This window comes from Drosophila ficusphila, unplaced genomic scaffold, assembly GCF_018152265.1.
Source record: "Drosophila ficusphila isolate 14025-0441.05 unplaced genomic scaffold, ASM1815226v1 contig_286, whole genome shotgun sequence".
Lineage (NCBI taxonomy): Eukaryota > Metazoa > Arthropoda > Insecta > Diptera > Drosophilidae > Drosophila > Drosophila ficusphila.
The window spans coordinates 3602004-3625491 of NW_025064189.1; the positions used below are offsets into that span (position 1 = coordinate 3602004).

At 37.7% G+C, this 23488-nt stretch overlaps 6 protein-coding genes across 6 annotated transcripts; 4 read left to right on the forward strand and 2 right to left on the reverse strand.

The window, feature by feature from the left end:
* The first annotated feature begins 1733 nt into the window (after positions 1-1733).
* Positions 1734-12740, forward strand: LOC108089574 (palmitoleoyl-protein carboxylesterase NOTUM). Its single transcript, XM_017187931.2, has 4 exons — positions 1734-2170; positions 8532-8934; positions 9225-9737; positions 10061-12740. Exons 1-4 carry the CDS (start codon positions 2096-2098, stop codon positions 11101-11103), a joined length of 2034 nt encoding a protein of 677 aa, XP_017043420.1. The 5' UTR covers positions 1734-2095; the 3' UTR covers positions 11104-12740.
* Positions 12741-12776: 36 nt separating this feature from the next.
* LOC108089576 (kunitz-type serine protease inhibitor homolog beta-bungarotoxin B5-B chain) lies at positions 12777-13179 on the reverse strand. Its single transcript, XM_017187932.2, has 2 exons — positions 13036-13179; positions 12777-12978 (listed from the first exon to the last, which is right to left on the reverse strand). The coding sequence occupies exons 1-2, from the start codon at positions 13127-13129 to the stop codon at positions 12785-12787; spliced, it is 288 nt and encodes a 95-aa protein (XP_017043421.1). The 5' UTR covers positions 13130-13179; the 3' UTR covers positions 12777-12784.
* A 1949-nt stretch (positions 13180-15128) lies between these two features.
* Positions 15129-15463, reverse strand: LOC108089289 (PI-actitoxin-Axm2b). Its single transcript, XM_017187467.1, has 2 exons — positions 15382-15463; positions 15129-15322 (listed from the first exon to the last, which is right to left on the reverse strand). The coding sequence occupies exons 1-2, from the start codon at positions 15461-15463 to the stop codon at positions 15129-15131; spliced, it is 276 nt and encodes a 91-aa protein (XP_017042956.1).
* Positions 15464-17148: 1685 nt separating this feature from the next.
* Positions 17149-17727, forward strand: LOC108089291 (kunitz-type serine protease inhibitor tigerin-3-like). The gene is made up of 2 exons (XM_017187468.1): positions 17149-17230; positions 17537-17727. Exons 1-2 carry the CDS (start codon positions 17152-17154, stop codon positions 17725-17727), a joined length of 270 nt encoding a protein of 89 aa, XP_017042957.1. The 5' UTR covers positions 17149-17151.
* Positions 17728-18929: 1202 nt separating this feature from the next.
* On the forward strand, positions 18930-19532 carry LOC108089292 (kunitz-type serine protease inhibitor homolog alpha-dendrotoxin-like). Its single transcript, XM_017187469.1, has 2 exons — positions 18930-19011; positions 19342-19532. Exons 1-2 carry the CDS (start codon positions 18933-18935, stop codon positions 19530-19532), a joined length of 270 nt encoding a protein of 89 aa, XP_017042958.1. The 5' UTR covers positions 18930-18932.
* A 446-nt stretch (positions 19533-19978) lies between these two features.
* LOC108089317 lies at positions 19979-22221 on the forward strand. The gene is made up of 4 exons (XM_017187494.1): positions 19979-20116; positions 20359-20917; positions 21258-21607; positions 21787-22221. The coding sequence occupies exons 1-4, from the start codon at positions 20050-20052 to the stop codon at positions 22170-22172; spliced, it is 1362 nt and encodes a 453-aa protein (XP_017042983.1). The 5' UTR covers positions 19979-20049; the 3' UTR covers positions 22173-22221.
* Positions 22222-23488: the final 1267 nt, after the last annotated feature.

Sequence of the window (23488 nt, forward strand, 5' to 3'; positions counted from 1 at the left end):
TTTTTCTTTCGTGTGCAACAAGTAAAACTCGTTAGTGAAAATCTTCTTTTAATCTGCTAAAAGAAATATTAACACATTTAAAATCCAGAGATGTTTGAATGGTTTGTAATCATTATTTTTAATAAATAAACAAAATTGTAAAATATTTTGCGGTGCAGTAAAAGTAGCACTCATCACAGGCAGATCATCATCACGATGGCCATATGATCATCATGGCCGCTGCCCGCTGGATCGTCTTTGAATTTGTGCTGCTGTAATTGCTGAACCGCCGAAGGAGTTGCAACTGCAACTGCTGCTGCTGCTGTTGTTGCTGCTGATTGCGCGTCAAATGTTTATGGCATTCATCGCGTGCTGGCGGCGTTTTAATTGCCCGAACGGCACAAGCGCCTAGTGGCTAGTGGCTCTTGGCTCTTAGCTGTTGGCTGCTGGTTTGTTGGCTAGTGGCTAGTGGCCACGCTGCGTATGAGCAATGCGAGCATCAATAATCTCCTGAGATGCTGCCGCCGCCGCAGCCGCCGTCGTCGTTGTCGCATAATAATTGCGTGTACTTAATGCATAAATATTGCACTGAATCGGACTGGTCGACCAAGTCGGCTCCTTTCTATTTGCCACTTTCAAGTTTGCCGCCGCCGCCGCCAGTTGGACATCATTTTTTCAGACGTCTTTTTCTTTTTTCTTTTTTGTTTTTGTTGTTTTTTGTACTCTTTGCCTTCTTCCTTTAGGCCTACAATTTCTATTGGAGCAGCGCAGCGACGGCGGCGAAACAGCTAAAATCAATTTGGTCAGTGATAAAATTTTTGCAAAAGCGAATCAATTTTATGGCGGGTCCGAGGGGAAAAATCGTAAAAGTATTTCGATTTCGGGGCCAAACGGCAAAAATCAAAAGGCCCCGAAAAAAAGAATTTTTAATGACCTGTCATTAATTGAGTTTCGTATATGTATATAGAGAAAAGTGTGGCAAGGGTCTGCAGAAAAGCGGGGAATCCGCCTTTAGATTTACAATTAGATAAAAGTCGCTGGCTACTTTATTGAGATTTTATGTCTTTAAGCCGCCGCATCCCCCATTCCGACCATCATCCGAATGTCCAGGGCCATATCAAAATTGCTCCGTTTCCACGAAATGCCGACAGCCATAAAACACAAAATGACCCGGCCGAGAAAGACAATAAAAGTATCATATATGCGATGAGCGAATTATGAGAGTTTGCATTATAATTGCAATTACACTAAATTAGCATTAACCGAAAAAAGGAGGCGAAGACAGAGGCAAAAAAAGAAAAAAAAAGAAAAGAAAAACAAAAGACTTAGGCAACGAACTCGGGCGAGAAGACCAGAAGCGAATTTCATTTCGGCTTTCGATTAAGCAGATCAAAGGGAACCTTAATACGGTTATTAACAAGTAGCTGCAGTGGCTGTCTCTGCTCGCGTCGCTGTCTCAGCCAGCGTCGGCATCGCAGTGGCAGTGCTGCCCGCAATTCTCTCAAATTGCATTGCCCTGCAGTTTATTATTAGTTTTGTTATTATTTTGCGTATTCTAAACAAAAACGCAGGCACACAAATGCCGCCGCCGAGAGAAAGAGAGAGGGAAATAGGGAAAGAGAGTGGGCCGTAAACACGTGAGAGAGCGCCAACGTCGACGCTGGCCGAGGCAGAGGACGGCGACAGCGACAGCGGCGGTGGCAGCAACTTGGCCATCGACGGCGCAAGGTAAAAATTTCATTCCGTGGCGAGCATTCGACGTGAGCGGACGTTTTGAGCGCGTGTGCCGTGCCGGAGATAACGAAAGTTCGCAGTGCTATCACCAGCAATACTAAATACAAATCGAAAATCAAAATAAACGAATCAAATACAATTACTTCACAGTTAAACAACGAAAAATTCCCCGCGATACAAAAGAAATTCAAATCACAACAAGCTGATAAGTGGCGAAACAAAAGTCAATACCGATCGCATACAATGCAGCGCCCCAAAAAGTGCTCCGAACTGTGCTGAACAAAAATAAATAAAAAAAAAAAAATAGAAAAAGAAAAACAAACAAATTAAAATCTATATTTAATTCAACAATAAATATATCCTATGTGTGATCGAATCGAAAATGGCAGTCGAACAAATCGCTAAAATGGCAGCTAAAGCCGGAGAAGCTACAAATAAATGGATTATGCCCCAGCAGGTGAGTTTATCAACGCGAATCGAGAAAAATACGGTAGCCCAGAAAATGAAATATGAAGCTGCTGTGCGGCAAATTAAAAACCAAAAAAAAAAAATAAGGAGGGGATATCAAAAGTTGCCGCTTAAACAGAAAACCGAAAAATACAGTAGCACGTCAATTAAAATTAATAGCTTCCGACTTAAGCCGCTGGCCAAGTTGTGAGAACTCGGCCGAGAACCAAAAACCGAAAACCAACAACAAAAACAGCTAAAACCAAGACCGAAACCGAAACCGAAACCAAAACCCTCTACAGCTTTATTTACGACATTAGCATAGTCGGGCGGAATCAATTTGAAAATCCTTTGCAAGGGCATTAAAAACGAGATTAAATTTGCCTGCGTGCGCAGAAAAAAAGGCCACAGAAAAAAAGGCGGAAAACAAAAACAGCAGAAGAAAAATAAGCGACGGCAAAGGGGACGAAAACAAAAAGGCCGACTCAAATGAGCGGGGAATGGGACTTTAAGTGTAGCTAACCAAAAACCCTCATCAGCAGCAGCAGCAACAACAACAACAAGAGCAGCAGCAGCTACAGCAACAACAACAGCAGCAACAACAAAGTGCAGGCCGCCTTCGTGCGCCCCACTTCGCTTGAAGTCGAGACCCCATATCCCCATACATCCCAATATCCCCATAGCCATAGCCATACGGTTCCAGCCAGGTCCACATCCACATCCATATCCACAGTAACAGCCACATCTACAACCACATCCATTCCACTCCACAGTCGTAGTAGCTACTGTTTTCAAAGTTAAGATCAATGAGTGCGACGACGACCACGATGCCTTGGCTTTTTGTAGTTGGCCCGAACTGCACGGAAAATATTTTCCTCTCATTTCCATTTCTTATTGAAATCACTTGTTGAATGTAAAAGAATTTTTGAAAATTTCAATGAAGTTATTTTTACAGCAATATCAAGTTATTATAATTTTGGAAAGGCAAATAGTTGATTTCACCAAAAACATAAATGATTTCAGTTTTCAGTTCAATTATCACAAAATAGTAAAATTGTTTCCTTTTAAGTGGAGTAACAGTCAAGTAAATGTTAATGAGATTTTTAAATTTAATAAAAGAGAAGGTAAAGAAAATCTGCAAACTGTTTTAGCTCAAGGGTAATTAAAAAAGTTTAATTATAATTTAATTATAATTATTGCACGAATAAAATGTTAGTTAATCAGTCATGGTTCTTTTAATTGTTAGTGTTATTTTCGTAAATACTGACCGGTATATCAACAATTATTTCTCTGATTTGTATATGCAATCCTAAAATAATCATTAGTTTAAATGATGCTCCCATTTCTTGCTGTGTGTTCCTGGCCAGCTTCGATCTGCTTTGCAACATGCCGCAAACATACACGAGTTCCACGGGCGGCAAAGTACAAAGCCGAAAACGGCACGGGTTTAGCGCGCTCGGAGTAAAAAGCGATCAGCGGGCAGCAGCCGCAGCGGCAGCGGCGACCGCTTGGCAGACGTGCGCACATCCACATCCACAGATACAGATACGGATTCGGACACAGATACAGATACAAATACTCTGATCAGGCCGGTCTAATAACGCTTGCTGCTGCCTTTGCTTTTGGTTTTGTTTTTGCTTTTGTTTTTGGTTTTGCTTTTGGTTTAGCTGCTGCCTGTTGGCCACTGGCTACACGTTTCGGCGGCTTCGGCTTTTGTTGTTGCCGCTCTCCACTCCGCTCCTTTTCGCTACCGCTTCATTCCCGCTCGCCTGCGGCTTCATTTGAGGCTGCTTCCGAATTACCTGCGTCTTTGCCATGCCAGCAATGCAGTAGCAACGCAGCAGAAAGCCAGCAGCAGCAGCAACAGCAGCAACAGCAGCCACCGCGTTATTTCCCTGCCATAAAAAAGTATTAAATTGCCGCAAACAGGTGTATTTTTATGCCCGGCAGGCACAACCGGGCAGCCACCATAAGAAGCAACCATAAGGCGGCACCAAAGGGGCCGAGGGGCGGTCCGTTCAGGTTTCGGGAACTGCAATTATGCGCGCCTAGGCCATGGCTTTAAGTGCTTCTAAAACTCTGTGGTGAATCAGGTAGGAAGCCAGCATGGAAAAGCGCAATTCGGGTCACAGCCACGGAGAACAAATCAATCATGTCCAGCTGTCGGGGATTAGCAGAAGTGGGAAAGTTTGCACTTACTATAGGTAACACTTTCAAGATACAAGGTTTTCCCATGAAAAAATATATATAGCAATACTAATTCAAGAAGAGTTTAATAACTTAAGAAAAGAATTCAAAAATAAAACAGGGTTTACATTTTGTTTTAAAAACAACTAGGGAATAAGGCTCTAAAATCAGTAGTAGATTGACATATAAAATTTATTTAAGGATTAAAACTCCACAAGAGTCACCGTCAAAAACCTATCCATTTTTTTACCAAAAATATCTCTATTAAATTTTATCTTTTTCTTCGAAACCCTTAGGATATTATGACTTATCAATTGGGTTATTTCTAGACTTATTAAACACATTTGAATTTACTTTAATAATTTCTTCTTTAAAAGTTTGAAATATTCTTATATGAATTTGCATATCAGAAATTGGATAAGTCTTTTATTTTCTTCGCAAATTCCGTTAGCACCTAACAATCGCATTGATAAACATGGTTTTTGTTTTCCCAGCTCTTATTACAATGCTGTTTATTTTTTTTTTGTGAATTCCGATGCCCTTTTGTGAACTTTTTTTGTCGATTTGTTAAGATCGCGCTCTCTTTCATAACGATTCTGGTTACGCGCGCAAACTGAAGCCGTTGGAGCCGGCAAACAACAGAGAAAACCGGGAAAGAGACAGAGATATGGGGCGGTGAAAGAGAGGGGATAGAGGAGAGAGAGGGGAGGGGAGAGAGAAACGCAAAGCAAACAAACTGGCAGCAGGAACAACAATAACAATAACACAAACAACAACCTGCAACAACAAATTACTATGGCCTGGAATAACAACAACAACAACAACAACAATAAGAAGAAGAAGAAGAAGAACAAGTGCCATGAGAACGGCAACGGAAGTTTATTTATGCCCCAGACCGCTGTTTACTTAAGCGTATTGCGATAAGCTGCGCTCTGTTTGTAGTTGTTGTTTTTGTTATTGCTCTGGTCGTGTGTTGTTTTTGTTATTGTTGTGGTTGCTGTTTGTGCTGTTGTTGTTGTTGCTGCCGCAAGTGCGCCAAGATCAACAAAAACACCAACAACATTGTTGTGGAGCTTCCTTCACTTTTAAGATCCAAGCGGCGACGGCCTCCCTTTGATTTGGACAAGGTCGTTAGGAATTGAACGGAGATAATACCATAAACAGTATAACCTCCACAACACGAACTGCTTTTTACTAAAAGTAACCTGGTAAAAGATAGTTAGATGAAATCATTTAAACAATTAAAATTTTGTAAAGGCAACAAATTACAAAACACTTCTACTCCAAGAAGTTAAACTTATAAAGAAATTAAAAAATATATATATGTACATATATAAAAATCCAATATTTATCGATATCACTTATTTACACTACATAATTTACATATTCATTACTTAACTAAACAAATTACTGCAGCTTTAGTTTCAAGATATTTTTTCCATTTTTTAGAAGGAAAATACTAATAATTCGAAGTATCAAAATAGTTATTGCAAAGTTATTGATTATTAAAACTAAATCAACTTTCTGAAAATGGAATAGCAGGCAGTCCCTAAACCAATGCAAATTGCAATTAGATTAAAACCACTTAGACGGTCGCCCAGTTGCAGTCAATTGCCACCGCAATCGAAATCAAATGGAATCAAATCAATTCCAGTCACAACGGGGCGTATACTCGATTTGTTAATAAATGAAAAAAAAAAGCCGGGTGAAAAAAAGTAAAGAACGCTTAGCGCCATCGCGTCGCAAACGCGACCGAGTATTTGCAGCAATTAATAAAAACTGACAATATAATCGGCGCGACAAGTAGTTGGCTGCCAGCCAGCCCCCAGACATTCGATTTGATTTGACTCGCTTCGCTGCGATTCCATTCGATTCGATTTGATTCCAGTCGGATCGGCCAGAATAACGCTCCTTTGTCGGCATCGCCATCGACTTTAGGGGAAGGAAATCGAAGAGAAGGGGAGGAGAGGGGGGTTGAAATAAGGCAAAATATTAATAAGCAGTGCCCGCAATTAATAGCGCAACTTAAGACTCTATATAGGGTAATTAAGCGGCGCTTGTGAACATTTTTCCTTTGGCCACGCCGCCTCTGTTTTTCTTTTTGTTGTTGTTTTTTTTTTTTAGTTTAGTTTTTGTTTCGTCGGCGCTGCCGTTTTTTCTCAGCAGGTAAACACAACAAGTGCAACGTACGCTCACCCGTATCTCACGGTGTATCTGTATCTCAGTATCTGTATCTGTATCCGTACACCGGTGTTTACTCAAACGTAAATCCGCGCACGCACACGTGAAATCTTTTTATTTGTATTTATTTTACTTTTTGTTGTTGTTGCTGTTGCTCTGGTTGTTGTTGTTGTTGGTTTTTTGGGAGGTTCATTGTGGTCGCAGTCGTTGGCGCAGTTGAACTAATCAACAATGGAAACTACTCATCTAATGTTGAGGAGCGAGCTCTTGTCAATTTCGTTGTTTGGCGGCAAACATCAGACGGCGAGCGGCTAAGACGGCCCACAAAATATCCAAACCTGTTGTAAGAGACGTGCAGAGAGGCCAAAAAAAAAAAAATAAACTGGGGATGGGGTGAGAACTAGAAGAGTGGAGCAAAATATGCCCATTAAAATTAGTAAGGGGTACAAAAATAAAATTTATCCAAGACCAAATATAAAACACTTCATATAAAATAAGGGTTATATTTGAAATTTATTTTAACATTTTATTAATTAACAAATAAATATATGTACATATGTTTACTTAAAAAAAATATAATAATGTATATATTATAATACATAATTGTATAAAATACCACGATCAAATGAGAAGCTCATTTATACAGTTGAATTAAATCCTTTTACTTTCCTTTCTCTATCTTGATATTTTAATCAGATAAACACGATTGACTTCCCTTTGTTTGTTTAAATAAATATACTAATGAATTTATGGCTTTCATAAATCAAGCTTGGCCACATCTTAAGCCAAATTTATAAAGCATGTTGTCAAATAAAATCATTTCAATATTATTTAAATGTTAGCTGCCAAAGTATTTGTCAATGATTTTGTTAAGCCCAATTTATCTGAATTCAGATTAGGTTTTCGGGCATTATGCATATTTCGCTGGAATCTGGGAACCAGATAGGCAGGTAGCAGTGCTGAGCCACCGATATCGGTGAATATATACCTATCAGTGACGGCTGATCGCGCTGGCTACCGTTAGACCGCTTCGCAATTCAGTTGGCCAGGCCAAAAATTATACTTTGTAGGCCTTTGGCCAATATAATTGCCAGAGTGTTTTCGTTTCGTGTTTGTGTCATTTGCATTTCTGTCTGCAAATTGTCGTCGCTGGCGGCAGAAGGCGGCCAACATCAAAGGCCTGTATAAACATTGATTGAAGATTTCTTTACGATTTCTGAATGGTTATTTATGCGGAGGCAAGACCGTAGACAGAATTGACAGACTGACACACTGAGACACTAAAATCGTTGCCGATGTTGTCGGCAAATGTTTTTTTGTTGTTGTTATTATTGTTGTCTTATTTACAAATTGCTGGAAAATAGCTAAACAAAAAAGCCCCAAGTTGAGAATCAGCGAAACAACAAAACAAATCGCTGGCTAGCTCATTTGATTGATGTGTGTAAAAAAAAAAGCAACAAAGCGACCTTAAGTTCAAAGCCAAGAACTGCTGATTACCACGCGTCAGCGGCCATGACAATGTGAAATTGAAATTTGTTTGACTGGCCCACGGGGCGTATGATTAACAACAATTTCTTGCCATGTTTGACTAAATACTTTGAGGCTGTCTCTGTGTTGCTCTCTTTGTAGAAAAAAATATAAGAAGAAACAACAAAAACAACAACAACAACGAGTGGGGGAAAGGGGGAAAAATAACACAACGAAACGGCTGGCGGCAAAAGTTTCTTTGATCTTATCGCAAAGCTTCTTGCTCGCATTTTGATCAAAGCAAGTTTTTCCGCCAAAAAACACACCAGCTCCAACTGGTCACGAGAGAGACCCCAAAAGTGAGAGAGCAGCATCTCTGTTATTGTTGTTAACTTCAAAACTTAAGAAACATCTCTCTTATTTCTCTCTCTCGCTCTGGCAGAAAGCATCGCTGCTGTTATTGTTTGTTAACTCCAAAACTTAAGAAACATCTCTCTAATTTCTCTCTCTCTCTCTCTCCTATTATTTCTCTCCAGAAAGCATCGCTGCTGCTAACGCTGCTGCTCTTGGCCACGTTTAGTCAGCTGCCAACCGCCGATGGCAGCAGCAGCAGTTTGGATGTTGCCGGGTTGCAGGAGAAGGATCCGTTGCGGGAGACTAGCATGAACATGATCCAGCGCAACTACATGGTGATGCACTCGGCCAGCGGATCTGGTGATCACAGCCGCTCCCTGAAGCGCGCCAACTTGGCAAACTCGAGCATAACCTGCAACGACGGCACCCACGCCGGCTTCTACCTGCGCAAGCAGCCCAGCTCCAAGAAGTGGATCGTCTTCCTAGAGGGCGGGTGGCACTGCTTCGACGTGCGCTCCTGCCGCGCCAGGTGGATGCGCCTGCGCCACCTCATGACCTCTTCCCAGTGGCCCGAAACGAGAGATGGTAAGTTAGTGAAATAAGTTTTAAGTACTTCAATACAATAAAGCAGTAAAGTCAATTAAATAATTTTTATAAAAATTGAATAGAGCAAAAAAAAAATATAAATATAATATATACATATATAATAAAGTATATATTTATTATATATTGTATTGAATAATTATTTCATTATAATATTATTAATAAAATACTTCAAATAATTATAGGGAACATATTTTAATTATAATAAAAACACTTTTGTAAGCTTCAACCTTGAGTAACGATTTCTAATCAATATATTTCCCGATTTCCAGTTGGAGGCATCCTATCGCCGCATCCCGAGGAGAATCCCTACTGGCACAACGCCAACCACGTGCTCATCCCGTACTGCAGCAGCGATTCCTGGTCGGGAACGCGAACGGAGCCGGATACCCGCGATCCGGAGAACAGCTGGCGGTTCATGGGAGCTCTGATCCTGCGCCAGGTGATCGCCGAACTTATTCCCGTGGGATTGGGTCGAGTGCCGGGTGGAGAACTGCTCCTCGTTGGCTCCTCAGCCGGAGGTCTGGGTGTGATGCTCAATCTAGATCGCATCAGGGATTTCCTGGTCAACGAAAAGAAGCTGCAGGTGACTGTGAGAGGTGTGAGTGATTCCGGCTGGTTTCTGGACAGGGAACCCTACACTCCGGCGGCCGTGGGCTCCAGTGAGGCAGTGCGTCAGGGTTGGAAACTGTGGCAGGGCTTGCTGCCCGAGGAGTGCACCAAAGCTCATCCCACGGAACCCTGGAGGTGTTACTTTGGCTACAGGCTATATCCCACGCTCAAAAGTAAGTTTACTTAAAAAATATAAAAACTGCAATGGTTTTCCAAAATGAAATTGAATGGATATATCTGGAAATAATATTGATTAGGAAAATACCAGAAAATTGTTCATAAAAGTTTTTAAATTCTTGAGGTGTTTATTTGATTGGAATTTAAATTAAATAAATAGTAGTTGTATTTGTTTGTTTTTTTTTAATAAAAAACACTTAAAACATTTCTATGCTTAATTTTAATATGCACTTAATTTTAAACCATTGCCATTCAGTTTTTAACTTCTTTTGCTTGTGTTATTTTGAACATTATTAACTTTATATTTTTCTACCAACAGCTCCGCTCTTCGTCTTCCAATGGCTTTTCGATGAGGCGCAAATGCGAGCGGACAACGTTGGCGCCCCCGTAACTCCTCAGCAGTGGAACTACATCCACGAGATGGGCGGTGCCCTGAGGTCCTCCCTGGACAATGTGAGTGCAGTGTTTGCACCCAGTTGCATAGGACATGCAGTCCTCTCCAAAAGGGATTGGGTTAACATCAAAATCGATGACATATCCCTGCCATCTGCCCTTCGCTGCTGGGAACATTCGACGCGGCGCAAACGCCACGACAAACTGAAACGCTCGACGGAGGCATCGACGGCGGTATCGCAGCTGCCACATGCCAACAACCAAAGACACCAGCGGCATCGTCAGCGGCAGCAGCGGCAGAAGCAGAACAACGTGGCCCAAACCAATGGCCAGCAGAAGAAGCACAATCACTTGAGCAAAGAGGAGAGGGAGGAGCGAAAGCGTTTGCGGCAGGAGCAGCGGCAGAGGAGAAAGCAGCGGCGAAGGCAACAACAACAACAGCACAAGAAGGCCAATGGATCGCAGGATAATAGAAACAAGAAAAACAACAGCCCCAAATCGAATAATAATGGCAATGATCAGCGGAAACAGCGACGTCGTCAGGGATTAACTCCCGAACAAAGACAGGATCAAAGGAAAAGAAGGAGGAAGGCGCAACAGCAGCAGCAACAGTTGCAGATGCAACAGGAGCAACCGGGAGCAGCTGATGTGATCCTGGAGACCCACAAAACCCGCTCCTCGAACAACGCCTCCGCGGGCACAAAATCGAAAAAGCGACCGCGAGTTCCTCGAGTCCCAGAAAAATGCGGATTGCGTCTCCTCGAGCGTTGCAGTTGGCCGCAGTGCAACCACTCCTGTCCCACGCTCACGAATCCCATGACCGGCGAGGAGATGCGCTTCCTCGAGCTCCTCACCGCCTTCGGCTTGGACATCGAGGCGGTGGCCGCCGCCTTGGGAGTGGATATGCACACGCTGAACAACATGGAGCGCACCGAGTTGGTCAACCTGCTCACCCAGCAGGCCAACTAGGCATCCCGAATACCCTTTAATCCGGGGTGGTTCCAACATAGCAACCAAATTCATAGGGAGGGGTGGTTAACCAAGGGAAACGCTCAGCTTTAAGAGCTTAAATCCATCTTAAATCTGTAGGATCCCAAAAGTCTCTGGGAATTTGCTTTCCTTTAGGAACTTGGTTAGAATATGTTTGTAATTAACTTCTCAAGACCCTTAAAGCTATATTTTGGCCTTAGTTATAGACACCCTACCTTTTGTTTTTAATTTCAAAGAGAGTTCTGAAAAAGACCCTATCCTAAAACTTCACCTAAACTTAAAAGGAAATCGAAGTGCTGATTGAATTTTGAAGAAAAAATTAGTTTTCTTGTTTTCAAAATTATTTTTTCATATAAAAAATATTTCTTTCAAATTGCTAAAAAGAGTTCATTTCTCTTTTAGAAAAAATCATTGTTTAAAAAAGAAATTTCTTCATTACGAAACAAAAACTCGATCACAGATTTCCCATTTTGAGTGAAATATAAGCAACAAAGATTATATTCTTATCAAAACCTAACTTTTAAGAAGTAAGGAGATTAGCATCCCAAAAAAATGTACATTCTGCCCCCTACGGTTTGTAAGCTTTTCGCGGGTCTTCGGAACTCGACCCACCCTACTGTAAATAGGTGGCCTGTATATATAGTTTGTAGGCGGGGCCGCTCTGTAAATATCAAGTATCGCATAACACCATAACGCCCCCAAGGACGCAGCTCCAATTCCTAGAACACACCAAGAAAAAAAGACATGCGCATAGTACCCAGTAATTAAGCAGAATTTATTTATAGTCCTACTCGAACTGCAACTCGTATTCGCATTCGCATTCACATTCGCACGTCGCATATATTCATTCGCATTCACAATCAGAAATGAAATCTGCTTAACGAGAAACTAAACACAAATGCAACCACAAGACTGTTTTTATGTTTTTTTACCTATATATATATATAAAGATATTGATAAATAGCATAGTTTACATAGATATGCCTAATGATCGTAAATGTTTATGTAATTTATTTGATAATTTATGGCCCGTTTAGGATTGTACTTTCGCGTGGAATCCCGACTGTTTCGATTGCCCACGCAAATGTTTTATTTTTTTTTTTTTGTATTTTTTATACATTGTTTTATACCTACCTCAGATCAGTAAGAATGAAATTGAATAACAGCTGCCTTCACATATTATATTGCGTACCTGTGCAACGAAAATCAAATACTTAATACTTAATAACTTAATACCAACCGCATTCCGTAAAAAAAAAAAGAAAATTATTAACGCAAAAACGAAGCAAATGCGAAAATAGCAAACCAGAAGCGAAGTGAACAAATCGAATAACTAATTGTAGGCAATGTTTGTAAAGAACGAGACAAGATCGCACAAAAAATAACTATATTTAACTAGTAACTTATGCTAAGTCTGTACAGAACTGGTTGAAGTTTAGTCCTAAGAATTGTTGTACTTAAACTTAGTGATAATCATAAACGTAATGCAATTCCCAAGCTCATTAGCTTTTGTTAGCGTTGTTCAAATGAACTGGTTATCATTTTCAAAAGATGAGATCGACCAATATTTGAAGAGGAAAAACCAATCAAATAAACCAGAAACATAATTAAATGCACAAATTATCGCGAATCGTGTTTTATTATCTTGTTATTTTATTCTTTATCTTGGGCGACAGGATTCACATAATATTTTGCTGCACCAACGATTGTCATTGCCAGCGCATCCCAAATAATTAATTTTGGTGCAGTTTTTAGTCACCGGATTATAATTCCACATATCGTTGTTGGCCGATTTTTTGCACTTTCTTTTACGATTATTACCACCGTCTGGTGCTCCAGCGCATTTCGGGGTTCCTAAAAGATTTCCATATTTAATTATTCTCGAAAATCTTGGAGTATTTCGCCACTTACTTGGTTTTCCCTTGCAAGTTCCTTGGGCATTTACAATTACTATTAGGTACAAAACCAAAACCGCAGCCATGAAAAGCACAGTAGTCTTCCGCATTTTAACTTGCAACTTTGTATCTTGTGTTTTGGTTAAAGAATAAGCTCCGATCTCTGCTGTCGGGGCCTTTATAGGCCCAGTATGAGTTACATTATGTACTTTCTTTACAACACACACTTCTTTTATACCTACTTACATTTATAAATGCCTGCTGAATCTAGGTAAATATATCTGAAATTTCCAAAACAATTGTTTTATTTTAAATGAAAGAACAAATATATACCATATTTCTTGCTTTGTAAGTTTTTGCTTCATATGACACAAAGCTTTTTGTTTTGGTAAAACAAATAAAAAAAATATTTTTGAGCACAATACAACTTACACAGCCAGCTTATGGTCGTATGTGAATATTTACTTATATTGTTGAATATCTTTAGATCAGAAAAAAAAGAGTAAAAACAAATTATGTCATATTTTGGATTGGTATACCTCAAACTGAATTTGGTTTCGTTTTTTCACATTTTTATGATATAACCCCCAAGTTAATGTAATTCTATCTATTTATTTAGTTGATTAAAAATATAAGTATGATCAATTTTTAAGCGCAACCATAAGGTTTTAAATTCGCAGAGTGTTCATAAAATACAAAAAAAAAACAAATTTTCAATAAAATTACATTTCTTTATTATTTAATTTTTGGAGCTCTCGAAAATGCAAGGACGGAACTGATTAACTGTTAATTCGGAAAGTCGGTAAGTTAAGGCCTGCACCTGGTTATGCAATGCGACTCGCTGCAATAACGGTTGTTGTTGCCTCCGCAGCCGAGGTACTGCATCTTCTCACACCTCCTGTCCGCGGAATTATAGAACCACATATTGGAATTTACATTAAATCTGCAAAAAGGTCTGTTGCCGTAACCTTCATCCAGACCGCCAGTGCATACCTGCAAAACTAATCATTTTGTTCTTTGAGTACCTTTTGAGACTTGTTCACTTTTTGTTTTCTAATTACGAGGACGTCCGATGCATAAGGTCTGAGCTTGGATATAGGATACAGAGAAAGCCAGACAGGCCAGGATCAAAAGAACCTTCATTTTTTGAAGGTTTGCTTTTAACTGTTTGATTTAAACTGTTTGATGTGGCTAATTTCTGACCTTTTATAGCAAAAAAGTAGCGAAATGAGGGTACTATGACTCCGTATCAATTTCTATGAACATAAGATAAGATTATAAAAACTTGAAATAGATTTTAAACAATAGTTTAGCACAAGGTTATTGATACATTAACGTTACCTTTATTTAAAGTTTTTAACGGTTTTTAGCTTTGGTTCACATTTGAATTTAAATTGTACACAGTACTGGAAATGGGGTATTTGTGCATATGGATATTCGAAAGTTAAATAGTTCCACTTAGCAGTGCTTTTAAGTTATTGTAAATCGGATTCGTTAGTTTTATACTATAAAATGAATAAAAAACAACAATTTCTTTTGCCAGAATTGTGGAGTGGGCGAAAACTTTTCCTGCGGAATTTGGACTTTGCAAATCAACACGATTAAGTTATTGTTATTTTGTATAGAACATGTTTGTTGAGAAATTTTTACTTTCACTGCATATTTTAAGGCAGCAAAAAATTATACCATGATTTATTATGGTTTTCATAAATTAATGAAATTATTGTAATAAAACTTTTTAAAAAAGGTGAATTTTGTAAAATAAATATTTTGTTGGATTTGCAAAAGAAAAATTGTATTTTTTTTAAACCTAGCAAAAGAATTTACCTACGCTGCATAAATAAAATATGATATGTAGGTAATAATGAATATTTAAACTACTTTAATTTTTATTAAGTTTTTGAAACTATTGTTTAAATGCCTTAGGAAATAGTTGATCAAATATTTTAGTGCCATCATAAGGTTTAAAGTACGCGGGGTATACATAAATTAGAAAAATAAAAACAAATTTAAAAAATAGAATAACATTGCTTTATTATTGAGCTTTAAATTTTTTAAGTTTTCCAATTCTCAAAATCCAAGGTCGGGGGACTGGTAGAAGTTGGAAAGTTAACGCCTGCACTTGCCCCTGCAATCGGACTCGCTGCAATAACGGTTGTTGTTGCCTCCACAGCCGTGGTACTTCATCTTCTCACACCTCCTGCCACCGGAATTATAGAACCACATTTCGTTCATTGAAGTCACTCCGCAAAAACGCCCGTTGCGGTTACCTTCATCCCGACCGCCAGTGCATACCTGAAAAACTAAACATTTTTTTTTTGAGTGCCTTTCCAGCCTTGTTCACTTTCTGTTTCCCACTTACCAGGACGTCCGACGCATTGGCTTTGAGCCTCAATATAGGCCACATAGAAAGCTAGACAGGCCAGGATCATAAGGCACTTCATGTTGGGTGTTTTGCTTTTAGCTGTTTGATTTCAACTGTTTGATGTGGCTATTTTCGGATCTTATATAGGAACAAGTTCTGAAATTAGGGTACTATGTCCCCGTACCATTTTCTATGAACACACGATACGATTATAAAAGCTTAAACTAGATTTTAAACAATAGCTCTGCACAAGTTTATCGATACAAAAACGTAACCTCTATTTTAAAATTTTTTACCGCTTTTCAGCTTTTGTTTATAATTGAATTAAAAGTTTACACAGTACAGGAAATGGGGTATTTATGCATATGGGTATTCGCAGGTTAAACATGTTCCACTTATCAGTGCTTTGAAGAATTTTTATGTTTTAAAAGGACAAAAACAGGCATTAATTTAAATTGCGAGGTCCTTTTTGAAATAATTTTTGTGTGTGCAAAAACTTTTCTATTTTTGCGCATTAAACATTATAAGAAATTTGTCTAATCTTTAAAATAATACTATTAAAGACAAATAGTGTAGAGAGGTCTTCTAAATATACAAATTAGCTTTGTAATTCTATCTTCAACTTTTTAATGAATGAAATAAGCGTTTTTATCATTTAGAAAGCAATTAAAATATCATAATTTTTTAAAGATCTTGTCCGTTGAGACATTTGCACCACTTTTACTGCATATTTTAAGGCAAATATATTTTTTCCAGTTACTCGTAAAATAAATGTATGTAAAAATCGGTAACAGTAAGAGGGAATGCACTTAGAACCTTAAAATTATATGATTTTATTTATAATCAGTATTACCAAAAGTTTTAACAAGTTAAAAAAACTCTTCTTTTCCCTGGTAAATGGACAATCGTACAATTTATCGCGAGATAAATTTATTTATTGTGTCAAAACGTATACTAATTATTTTATATTCATACAAAATAAAATAAATACATTCTTACAAGTACTTCTTACGGTTACCTCGACTTTCTTATTGTTTTTAAATATAAATTTTTATCTGATTTAAAATACATATGCAATAAAGATGCCTTTATAGTTGTACACAAAACATTTAATTGGTTGCTTTTATGATTCTTAAGGTCTTTATCTCTTGAGAGAAATCTTTTGTAAAGATCTCATTGATTAACTACGCAAAATCGTTTAATAATATCACGGGGTTTTTATAAAAGCCTACGCATAGCTTCTGATGAAGGTAATTATTTAAGTCAAAGCTATCCATTAACACATTTTTAATTTCTTCGCTTTTGTTTTTATAAAAATATAATAAAATTTGAAAGAGTGTAAAACTGGTTTGTGTCTCGGCTTTTGCGCTACCAGCAGAAATTTAAATGCATAACATTCTTCGCAGCTAAACATACTAGACATAAAAATAATAACAGATTACTAGTGATTTGTAGTTTTTTAGATTAAGTAATAAATTTATCCTACAATAATATCCAAGTACCACGTGTACCAATCAATGATAATGTCAATAAAAATGGGCATTGTTGATCAGCACAGCAGATTGATTGCGGTTAACTGAACTGAGAAAGAAAAGACTGCAAATAATCGGCTGTTCTGAAAATATATATTTTATTGTCTCTGCTCCAATAAAAAACTTAATGATCATCTATGCAAAGCTTGAAGGAATGTTCGCTAAACCCTTATATAAGCCGAAGCCATTCTATGGGGAATCAGTTTAAGTCGATTGTCGGTAAAGAAGCATTAAAATGAAATTCCTTCTGGTTTTATCCTGCTTGGTCCTTTACGTGGCCCTTACAACTGCCCAAAGCTGCCGGGGGCTTCCTCGTAAGTTGAATTTTATTATTATTACTATTTAGAACCTAACAACATTTTCTTTACCTTATAAAGCAAGATCTTCCACAGAAAGCAATTAAATTTCTTAATTAAATATTTTATTGTTCGGTTTTAAAACAATAAAATCTTATACAAACTTTTTAATTTTCTTTCATCTAAATTCAAATTTTTTTTTTGAAAGTCCAAATATTTATTATGTTTCCATGGAACTAGATTGTATTCAAATCCTCAAATATTTTAAAATTTATACCTTATATTTTTGTGTTAATCCTCGATATTAATTTTACTTCCAAACAGGCCGGCAGGACTGCCTTAACGGAAAAGACGAAGGAGTTCGCCATCTGCCGCATTGTACTAGTGATCCCAATAACGAGATGTGGTGGTACAGCCGAGTAACCAATGAATGCTTGAAGATGAGGTACCACGGATGTGGTGGCAACAACAATCGCTATTGCACCAAGCTCGATTGTGAACGGCGCTGCCCTTAGAAAATCAAACCAACAATTTTCGACACTTTTTTCTGGCAAAACTAAATGAATATATATTATACTTAACTGCAACAATTAAGTTCATCTTTATGCTTCTGAAGACAAAGATAGTTATTATGATAAATACCAAATTTATGTTCTAGTGCAAAGAATATTTGTTTAAAAAATCAATAAAGTAAACCATTGACCCTTATATCTATAAATTATTTTTTTTTACTTTCATTTACGCATTTATAAAACTTTTCAAAAACAAATTGTAAAGTTTTCTTTCTCGGGTCATAAAGCTGGGTATGAGAAAAACTCTTCTTTTCCCTGGTAAATGGACAGTCGTACATGAGATAAATTTATTTATTGTGTCAAAACATATACGAATTATTTTATATTTATACAGAATAAAATAAATACATTCTTACAAGTAAATACTTTTGGTCATCTCGACTTTCTTATTGTTTTTAGATATAAATTTTTATCTGATTTAAAATACATATGCAAAAAAGATGCCTTTATAGTTGTATACAAAACATTTAATTGGTTGCTTTTATGATTCTTAATGCCTTTATCTCTTGAGAGCCAACTTTTGTAAAGATCTCATTGATTAACTACGCAAAATCGTTTAATAATATCGACGCATGGCTTCCATCAGAACATTCTTAATTTCTTCGCTTTTGTTTTTATAAAAATATAATACAATTTGAAAGGAAAAGGAAAACAACTGGTTTGTGTCTCGGCTTTTGCGCTAACAGCAGAAATTTAAATGCATAACATTCTTCGCAGCTAAACTTACTAGACATAAAATAAAAGTTGTTTATAATTTAAATTTTGTTATAAAAAAAATCCTGTACATATGTTTATGTCTTCCATCTGTAAATGTCCCAAATTATAGTATTAAAAGATTACTAGGTATTTGTAGTTTTTTAGATTAAATAATAAATTTATCCTACAATAATATCCAAGTACCACGTGTACCAATCAATGATAATGTCAACAAAATTGGGCATTGTTGATCAGCACAGCATATCGATTGCGGTTAACTGAACTGAGAAAGAAAAGACTGCAAGTAATCGGCTGTTCTGAAAATATATTTTATTGTCTCTGCTCCAATAAAAAATGCAAAGCTTGAAGAAATGTTCGCTAAACCCTTATATAAGCCGAAGCCATTCTATGGAGAATCAGTTTAAGTCGATTGTCGCTAAAGAAGCATTAAAATGAAATTCCTTCTGGTTTTGTCCTGCTTGGTCCTTTACGTGGCCCTCACAACTGCCCAAAACTGCCGGGGGCTTCCTCGTAAGTTGAATTTTATTATTATTATTATTTTCTTAATATCTGGGTGCTCTGAATTATTATTCTCATGCAGAACATATCAAATATGGCTAACCTTAAAAAAAGATCTTCCACAGAAAGCAATTAAATTTCTTAATGAAATATTCAGGGAAGATTAAATAATTACATTTTCTACAAATATCATAATCCAATTTCAAATTATTTTTTTTTAAATCAAATATATACATATTTTGTTTCCGTGGAACTTGATTGTATTCAAGCCCCCAAATATTTTGATAAAGTAGAAACTATATTTTTGTGTTGATCCTTGATATTAATTTTGCTTCCAAACAGGCCGACAGGACTGCCTCAATGGAAAAGACGAAGGAGTTCGCCATCTGCCGCGTTGTAATAGTGATCCCAATAGGGAGATGTGGTGGTACAACGAACAGACCAATGAATGCCTGAGGATGAGGTACCACGGATGTGGTGGCAACAACAATCGCTATTGTTCCTGGAGCGATTGTCAACGGCTCTGCCCTTAGAAAATTAAGCCAACAATTCTCGACACTTTTTTCTGGCAAAACTAAAATGAATACATATATACTATACTTAAATGCAACAATTAAGTTCAGCTTTTTGCTTCTGAAGAGAAAGTAACTTTTTATGATAAATACGAAATTTATGTTCGAGTGCAAAGAATATTTGTTTAAAAAATCACTAAAGTAAACTTATACCTAAAAATTATTTTTTTAACTTTCCTTTACGCATTTATAAGACTTTTCAAAAACAAATTGTAAAGCCTTCTTCCTCGGGTCAAACGATCACAAAGCTGGCTATGCGAAAATGCGCTCAATTAATGCGCTCAGAAAAAAGATGGTTTAGGGCGGTGCGGGGGCGTGAACTACTAACTCAATTGTCGAGCGGCGATCCACAAATGCTCAGATGCTCAGAAATGTATCTTTTGCCTCAATTCGGCACTGGCTGCCGAGCAAACAACACGCCAAACCTATTCAAAGTGCACGTAATTTCTAATTGAATCTTCTAGTGTCAAGTTTAAAGATGATCAAAATGAAAATATTAATGCTGCCTTTGCTGCAGTCGATTCTCCTGTTTGGTTTCCTAGAAGGTGAGTGTTTCAATTCATAATAAAAAGTGAGCTTAAACTAAAGCTAGCATAGAGTATTGCTAATTTGATTTAATTTAATTTGATTACACGAATTTATAAGTTAGATAACCCTGGAAATATTTCAATAGAATAAAGCATTAAACATGTGTTTATTTTTTTTCTGACTATTTAAGTGTTATTGTGATGTTTTGTTTCAAATTTTTACTCTTTAAATGAATTAAAATCTTTATCTCATTTTCCAGCAAATTGTCCTGTGTACCTCACCGTTTCGCTGACTGGGAAGACTCTGCAGGACACCTTTCTGGAGGTCAACTGGGGACCCAACTGCTACGGACCGCCCGAATGGATTGGCATTTATGGCCAGGATCCGACGACCTCAAATTTCCAGCCCGAGTTGCGTATCGATGGGATAGAAAATAGTACGGGGAAAATGATAACTCCTATTAAGCTGGGAAAACTGCGTTTTCCTGGAGGATGGAATCGCCAGGACTCGGAGGAGCAACCTGCAACCCGGTATCCCAAGGGCAAGTGCCTGCCGCATTTTGTGGCCAGCTACAAAGGCACCGAACTGCTCACCGTGGACTGCCTCAAGATCCAGCCCAACTGGATGACGCAGATCAAGTACCTCAACAAAGTGCCGCTGAAGAAGATCTTCCTGCCTGGAACCCATGCCTCGGGTGCCTTCACCGGCAGCTCCAAGAAGTCCAGTTCCATACTGGTCAGGGATTACCTGGTGGCCCAGCAATTCGACATTTGGTCGCAGCTCGTCTTTGGCATTCGCTATCTGGATTTTAGCATAGGGTAAGTAGGGCTTTCCTTGAAAAAAAATTCAAAAATTACTAAATCTAATTTTAGTTGAAAAAAATAGGAATAAATTTATTGCATAATATCATTTATTTCAGATTTTATGGTTTTTATATAACGTTTTCATTCGTTTATTAAGAGAACAAATGTTTTTATATTTTTTTTATAAATTGAAGTCAGAAGTCCTATCTTGTTAATAATGAAAATTAGTTTTCATAATACTAAGATAGACTTTAATTTAGATTTCATAATTTCTCATTATTTTTGAAAAAAAGTTTCTATATATTTAACTTTTAATCAGGATTTTAATGGAATTTTATTATTGTTTTTCTTACAGCTACAAAAACATGAACACCGAAACTGATTCCGACAATTTCTGGATTGCCAACGAGAACATGCTGATAACACCTCTGGTGGCAATCCTACGAGATGTTCATCAGTTTGTCAAGCGTTCGGGGGAGATGGTGGTTCTGGATTTTAGTAGCTTTCCAATTGGATTCTACAAGCATCCGGAGATCTACAGCTCGCTGTTCCGACTTCTTCGCCAGGAACTCGGTGACGAGGCCTTTCAGCGCAATGTGGCAAAAGATGAGCACTGTGCTGATAGAAATTTCGGGGACTTACAGCAGCAGGGGAAACACTTGGTAATATTGTTTCCCACGCAGGAATTACCTTATCCTGAAAACGGTAAGCTTTAAATAGATTCACATTTACATTGAAATCTAGTTATATAGTATGATAATATCGTAAAGAAATCCCGCTCTACATTTTATATTTTTCTAAACATTATTTAGAAACAAAAATTAAAAATGACTAACACAAATTTATCGAATTTTCACCGATTACCGATTACCGATTCCTTTCAGAATCGAATATTATCTGCCCGTCGTGGCGACGCTTCAGCACTAGCTTCATGAACATTTCGCAGACACTGGACTACATGCGACTGCTTTTTAGCAGGAAGCCAGACTCGCCGGTTCGCGACGATGGCTGGATATTCACCGCAGTGAGGAGCATGGAGCAGACTCTGAATGCCCACAAGCTGGAGACCGCCAAGGAGCGGGCGGCGGTGCTCAATCCCAAGGTTAATCAGTGGCTAAAGGGCCCCTGGGGAAATAACGCCAATGTGGTTGCCTTGGACTATTTTAGCAATACGAACATTGTGGATTGGGCCATATCAGTTAACACCCACAAGGCATTTATTATGGCAAACAAGGACTTCATCAATCTTGAATTGTTCCATTTATTTTGAAGAGTATATAATTTGAGTTCTATATTTTAATAAACGATATATTAAAGTGCATGCTTGATTTTTTAACACTTTGAAATTTATGAATATGTTTAATTTTATAAAACTTAAGGTAAGTTAAGGGTTTTTTTCTCAGTGTGTGTTTCATTTAAAGTTTCTAAGCAAGTGGACAGCCCTTTAGTCGTTACTTCAACCATATTCTCATATTTAAAAAGTCTTATCATCTTACAGCACATGCACAACCCAAAGGGCAAAGAAATATACCAAGCAAGCAAATCGGAGAGCCAAACTGTATAGAAGCTTTATCTAATACCCAAACCAAATTGATCATTTTAGAAAACCATTTCAGTTTTTAAAAAAGTCAGTTGAATTTAAATTTATTTATATTTCAGAGATACTGTTTAAGTTATTTTTAAAGCCATTTTTTACACAAACAATTTTACTGAGCTTGGTTAAAAAAGCCTAGTTTCCCACACAAGTTGAAGGCAGTTCTACTCGTAGTTAGGCCTTCGCCTCTTAATTGAAAACCTCACGCAATCTAAGGTCAGCGCCTGACTTTACGATTACTTGCTGCGGAATCTAGATCAGCAATTTGCATAATATCGACTGTCAGACGTAATTCGAGTTATGAGTATTGATATTAGCAGCCCAGTGGAAAATAGAGGTGACATTCCTTTCGGTTCTGGGAACAGGATGGATGATTCACTCGAATGTTTCATTCATTAAGGCGTTTCGTAATAGTAAATATCAAACCCTGGCACGTGTGAAGTCAAATGGATTGCAGATCCATATGCATATTTAGTGATGCAATCGATAAGTCCAACTTACTTACGACAGGGTAAGGCATTTCTCACCTTGGCTAATTCCAAACCGGATCCAAGCACTCACTCAACTAATTGAAATGCACTGCAAGCTTATCTGATGAGGTGGAAAGCGCATAAGTCTGAGTCTCAGCTCCCAAAAAAAATAAGGCAAACACGTCAAAAACCTGAAATTTCAGAATTTTTACGTCTCGACACCGGCAACAAAGAGCAAAGATTTGTCACTGCAGTTTTAATTGCAGTTGAATGCACTTTGTTTAGTCGTGGGTGATGATTAATTGCAGGTCGTATCAACCCAATGACTGATAAGGAACTCTTTACTTTGATCTCTTTCAACAAAGATTATGACACGTGCAAATCCATTGTTTGGACTAAGATTATTTCACCTTTCAAAATACCTGCTACGACAGAAAACTTGAACAAAACCGGCTGATACGGAACAAAGTTTAGATAAAAATTTTAAACCTTGATAATGGCAAAAAAAATTGTCATTTTATT

Excerpts from the sequence above, each read along its gene's own strand:
- LOC108089289 (XM_017187467.1), bottom strand. The coding sequence starts at position 15,463 with ATGAAGTGCCTTATGATCCTGGCCTGTCTAGCTTTCTATGTGGCCTAT. Across the intron at positions 15,323-15,381 it reads CCAATGCGTCGGACGTCCTG|TTTTTCAGGTATGCACTGGC; the intron begins GTAAGTGGGAAA and ends AAAAATGTTTAG.
- LOC108089574 (XM_017187931.2), top strand. The coding sequence starts at position 2,096 with ATGGCAGTCGAACAAATCGCTAAAATGGCAGCTAAAGCCGGAGAAGCT. Across the intron at positions 8,935-9,224 it reads GTGGCCCGAAACGAGAGATG|TTGGAGGCATCCTATCGCCG; the intron begins GTAAGTTAGTGA and ends CCCGATTTCCAG. Across the intron at positions 9,738-10,060 it reads GCTATATCCCACGCTCAAAA|CTCCGCTCTTCGTCTTCCAA; the intron begins GTAAGTTTACTT and ends TTCTACCAACAG.
- LOC108089292 (XM_017187469.1), top strand. The coding sequence starts at position 18,933 with ATGAAATTCCTTCTGGTTTTGTCCTGCTTGGTCCTTTACGTGGCCCTC. Across the intron at positions 19,012-19,341 it reads AAACTGCCGGGGGCTTCCTC|GCCGACAGGACTGCCTCAAT; the intron begins GTAAGTTGAATT and ends GCTTCCAAACAG.
- LOC108089291 (XM_017187468.1), top strand. The coding sequence starts at position 17,152 with ATGAAATTCCTTCTGGTTTTATCCTGCTTGGTCCTTTACGTGGCCCTT. Across the intron at positions 17,231-17,536 it reads AAGCTGCCGGGGGCTTCCTC|GCCGGCAGGACTGCCTTAAC; the intron begins GTAAGTTGAATT and ends ACTTCCAAACAG.
- LOC108089576 (XM_017187932.2), bottom strand. The coding sequence starts at position 13,129 with ATGCGGAAGACTACTGTGCTTTTCATGGCTGCGGTTTTGGTTTTGTAC. Across the intron at positions 12,979-13,035 it reads AACTTGCAAGGGAAAACCAA|GAACCCCGAAATGCGCTGGA; the intron begins GTAAGTGGCGAA and ends GAAATCTTTTAG.
- LOC108089317 (XM_017187494.1), top strand. The coding sequence starts at position 20,050 with ATGATCAAAATGAAAATATTAATGCTGCCTTTGCTGCAGTCGATTCTC. Across the intron at positions 20,117-20,358 it reads CCTGTTTGGTTTCCTAGAAG|CAAATTGTCCTGTGTACCTC; the intron begins GTGAGTGTTTCA and ends CTCATTTTCCAG. Across the intron at positions 20,918-21,257 it reads TATCTGGATTTTAGCATAGG|CTACAAAAACATGAACACCG; the intron begins GTAAGTAGGGCT and ends TTTTTCTTACAG.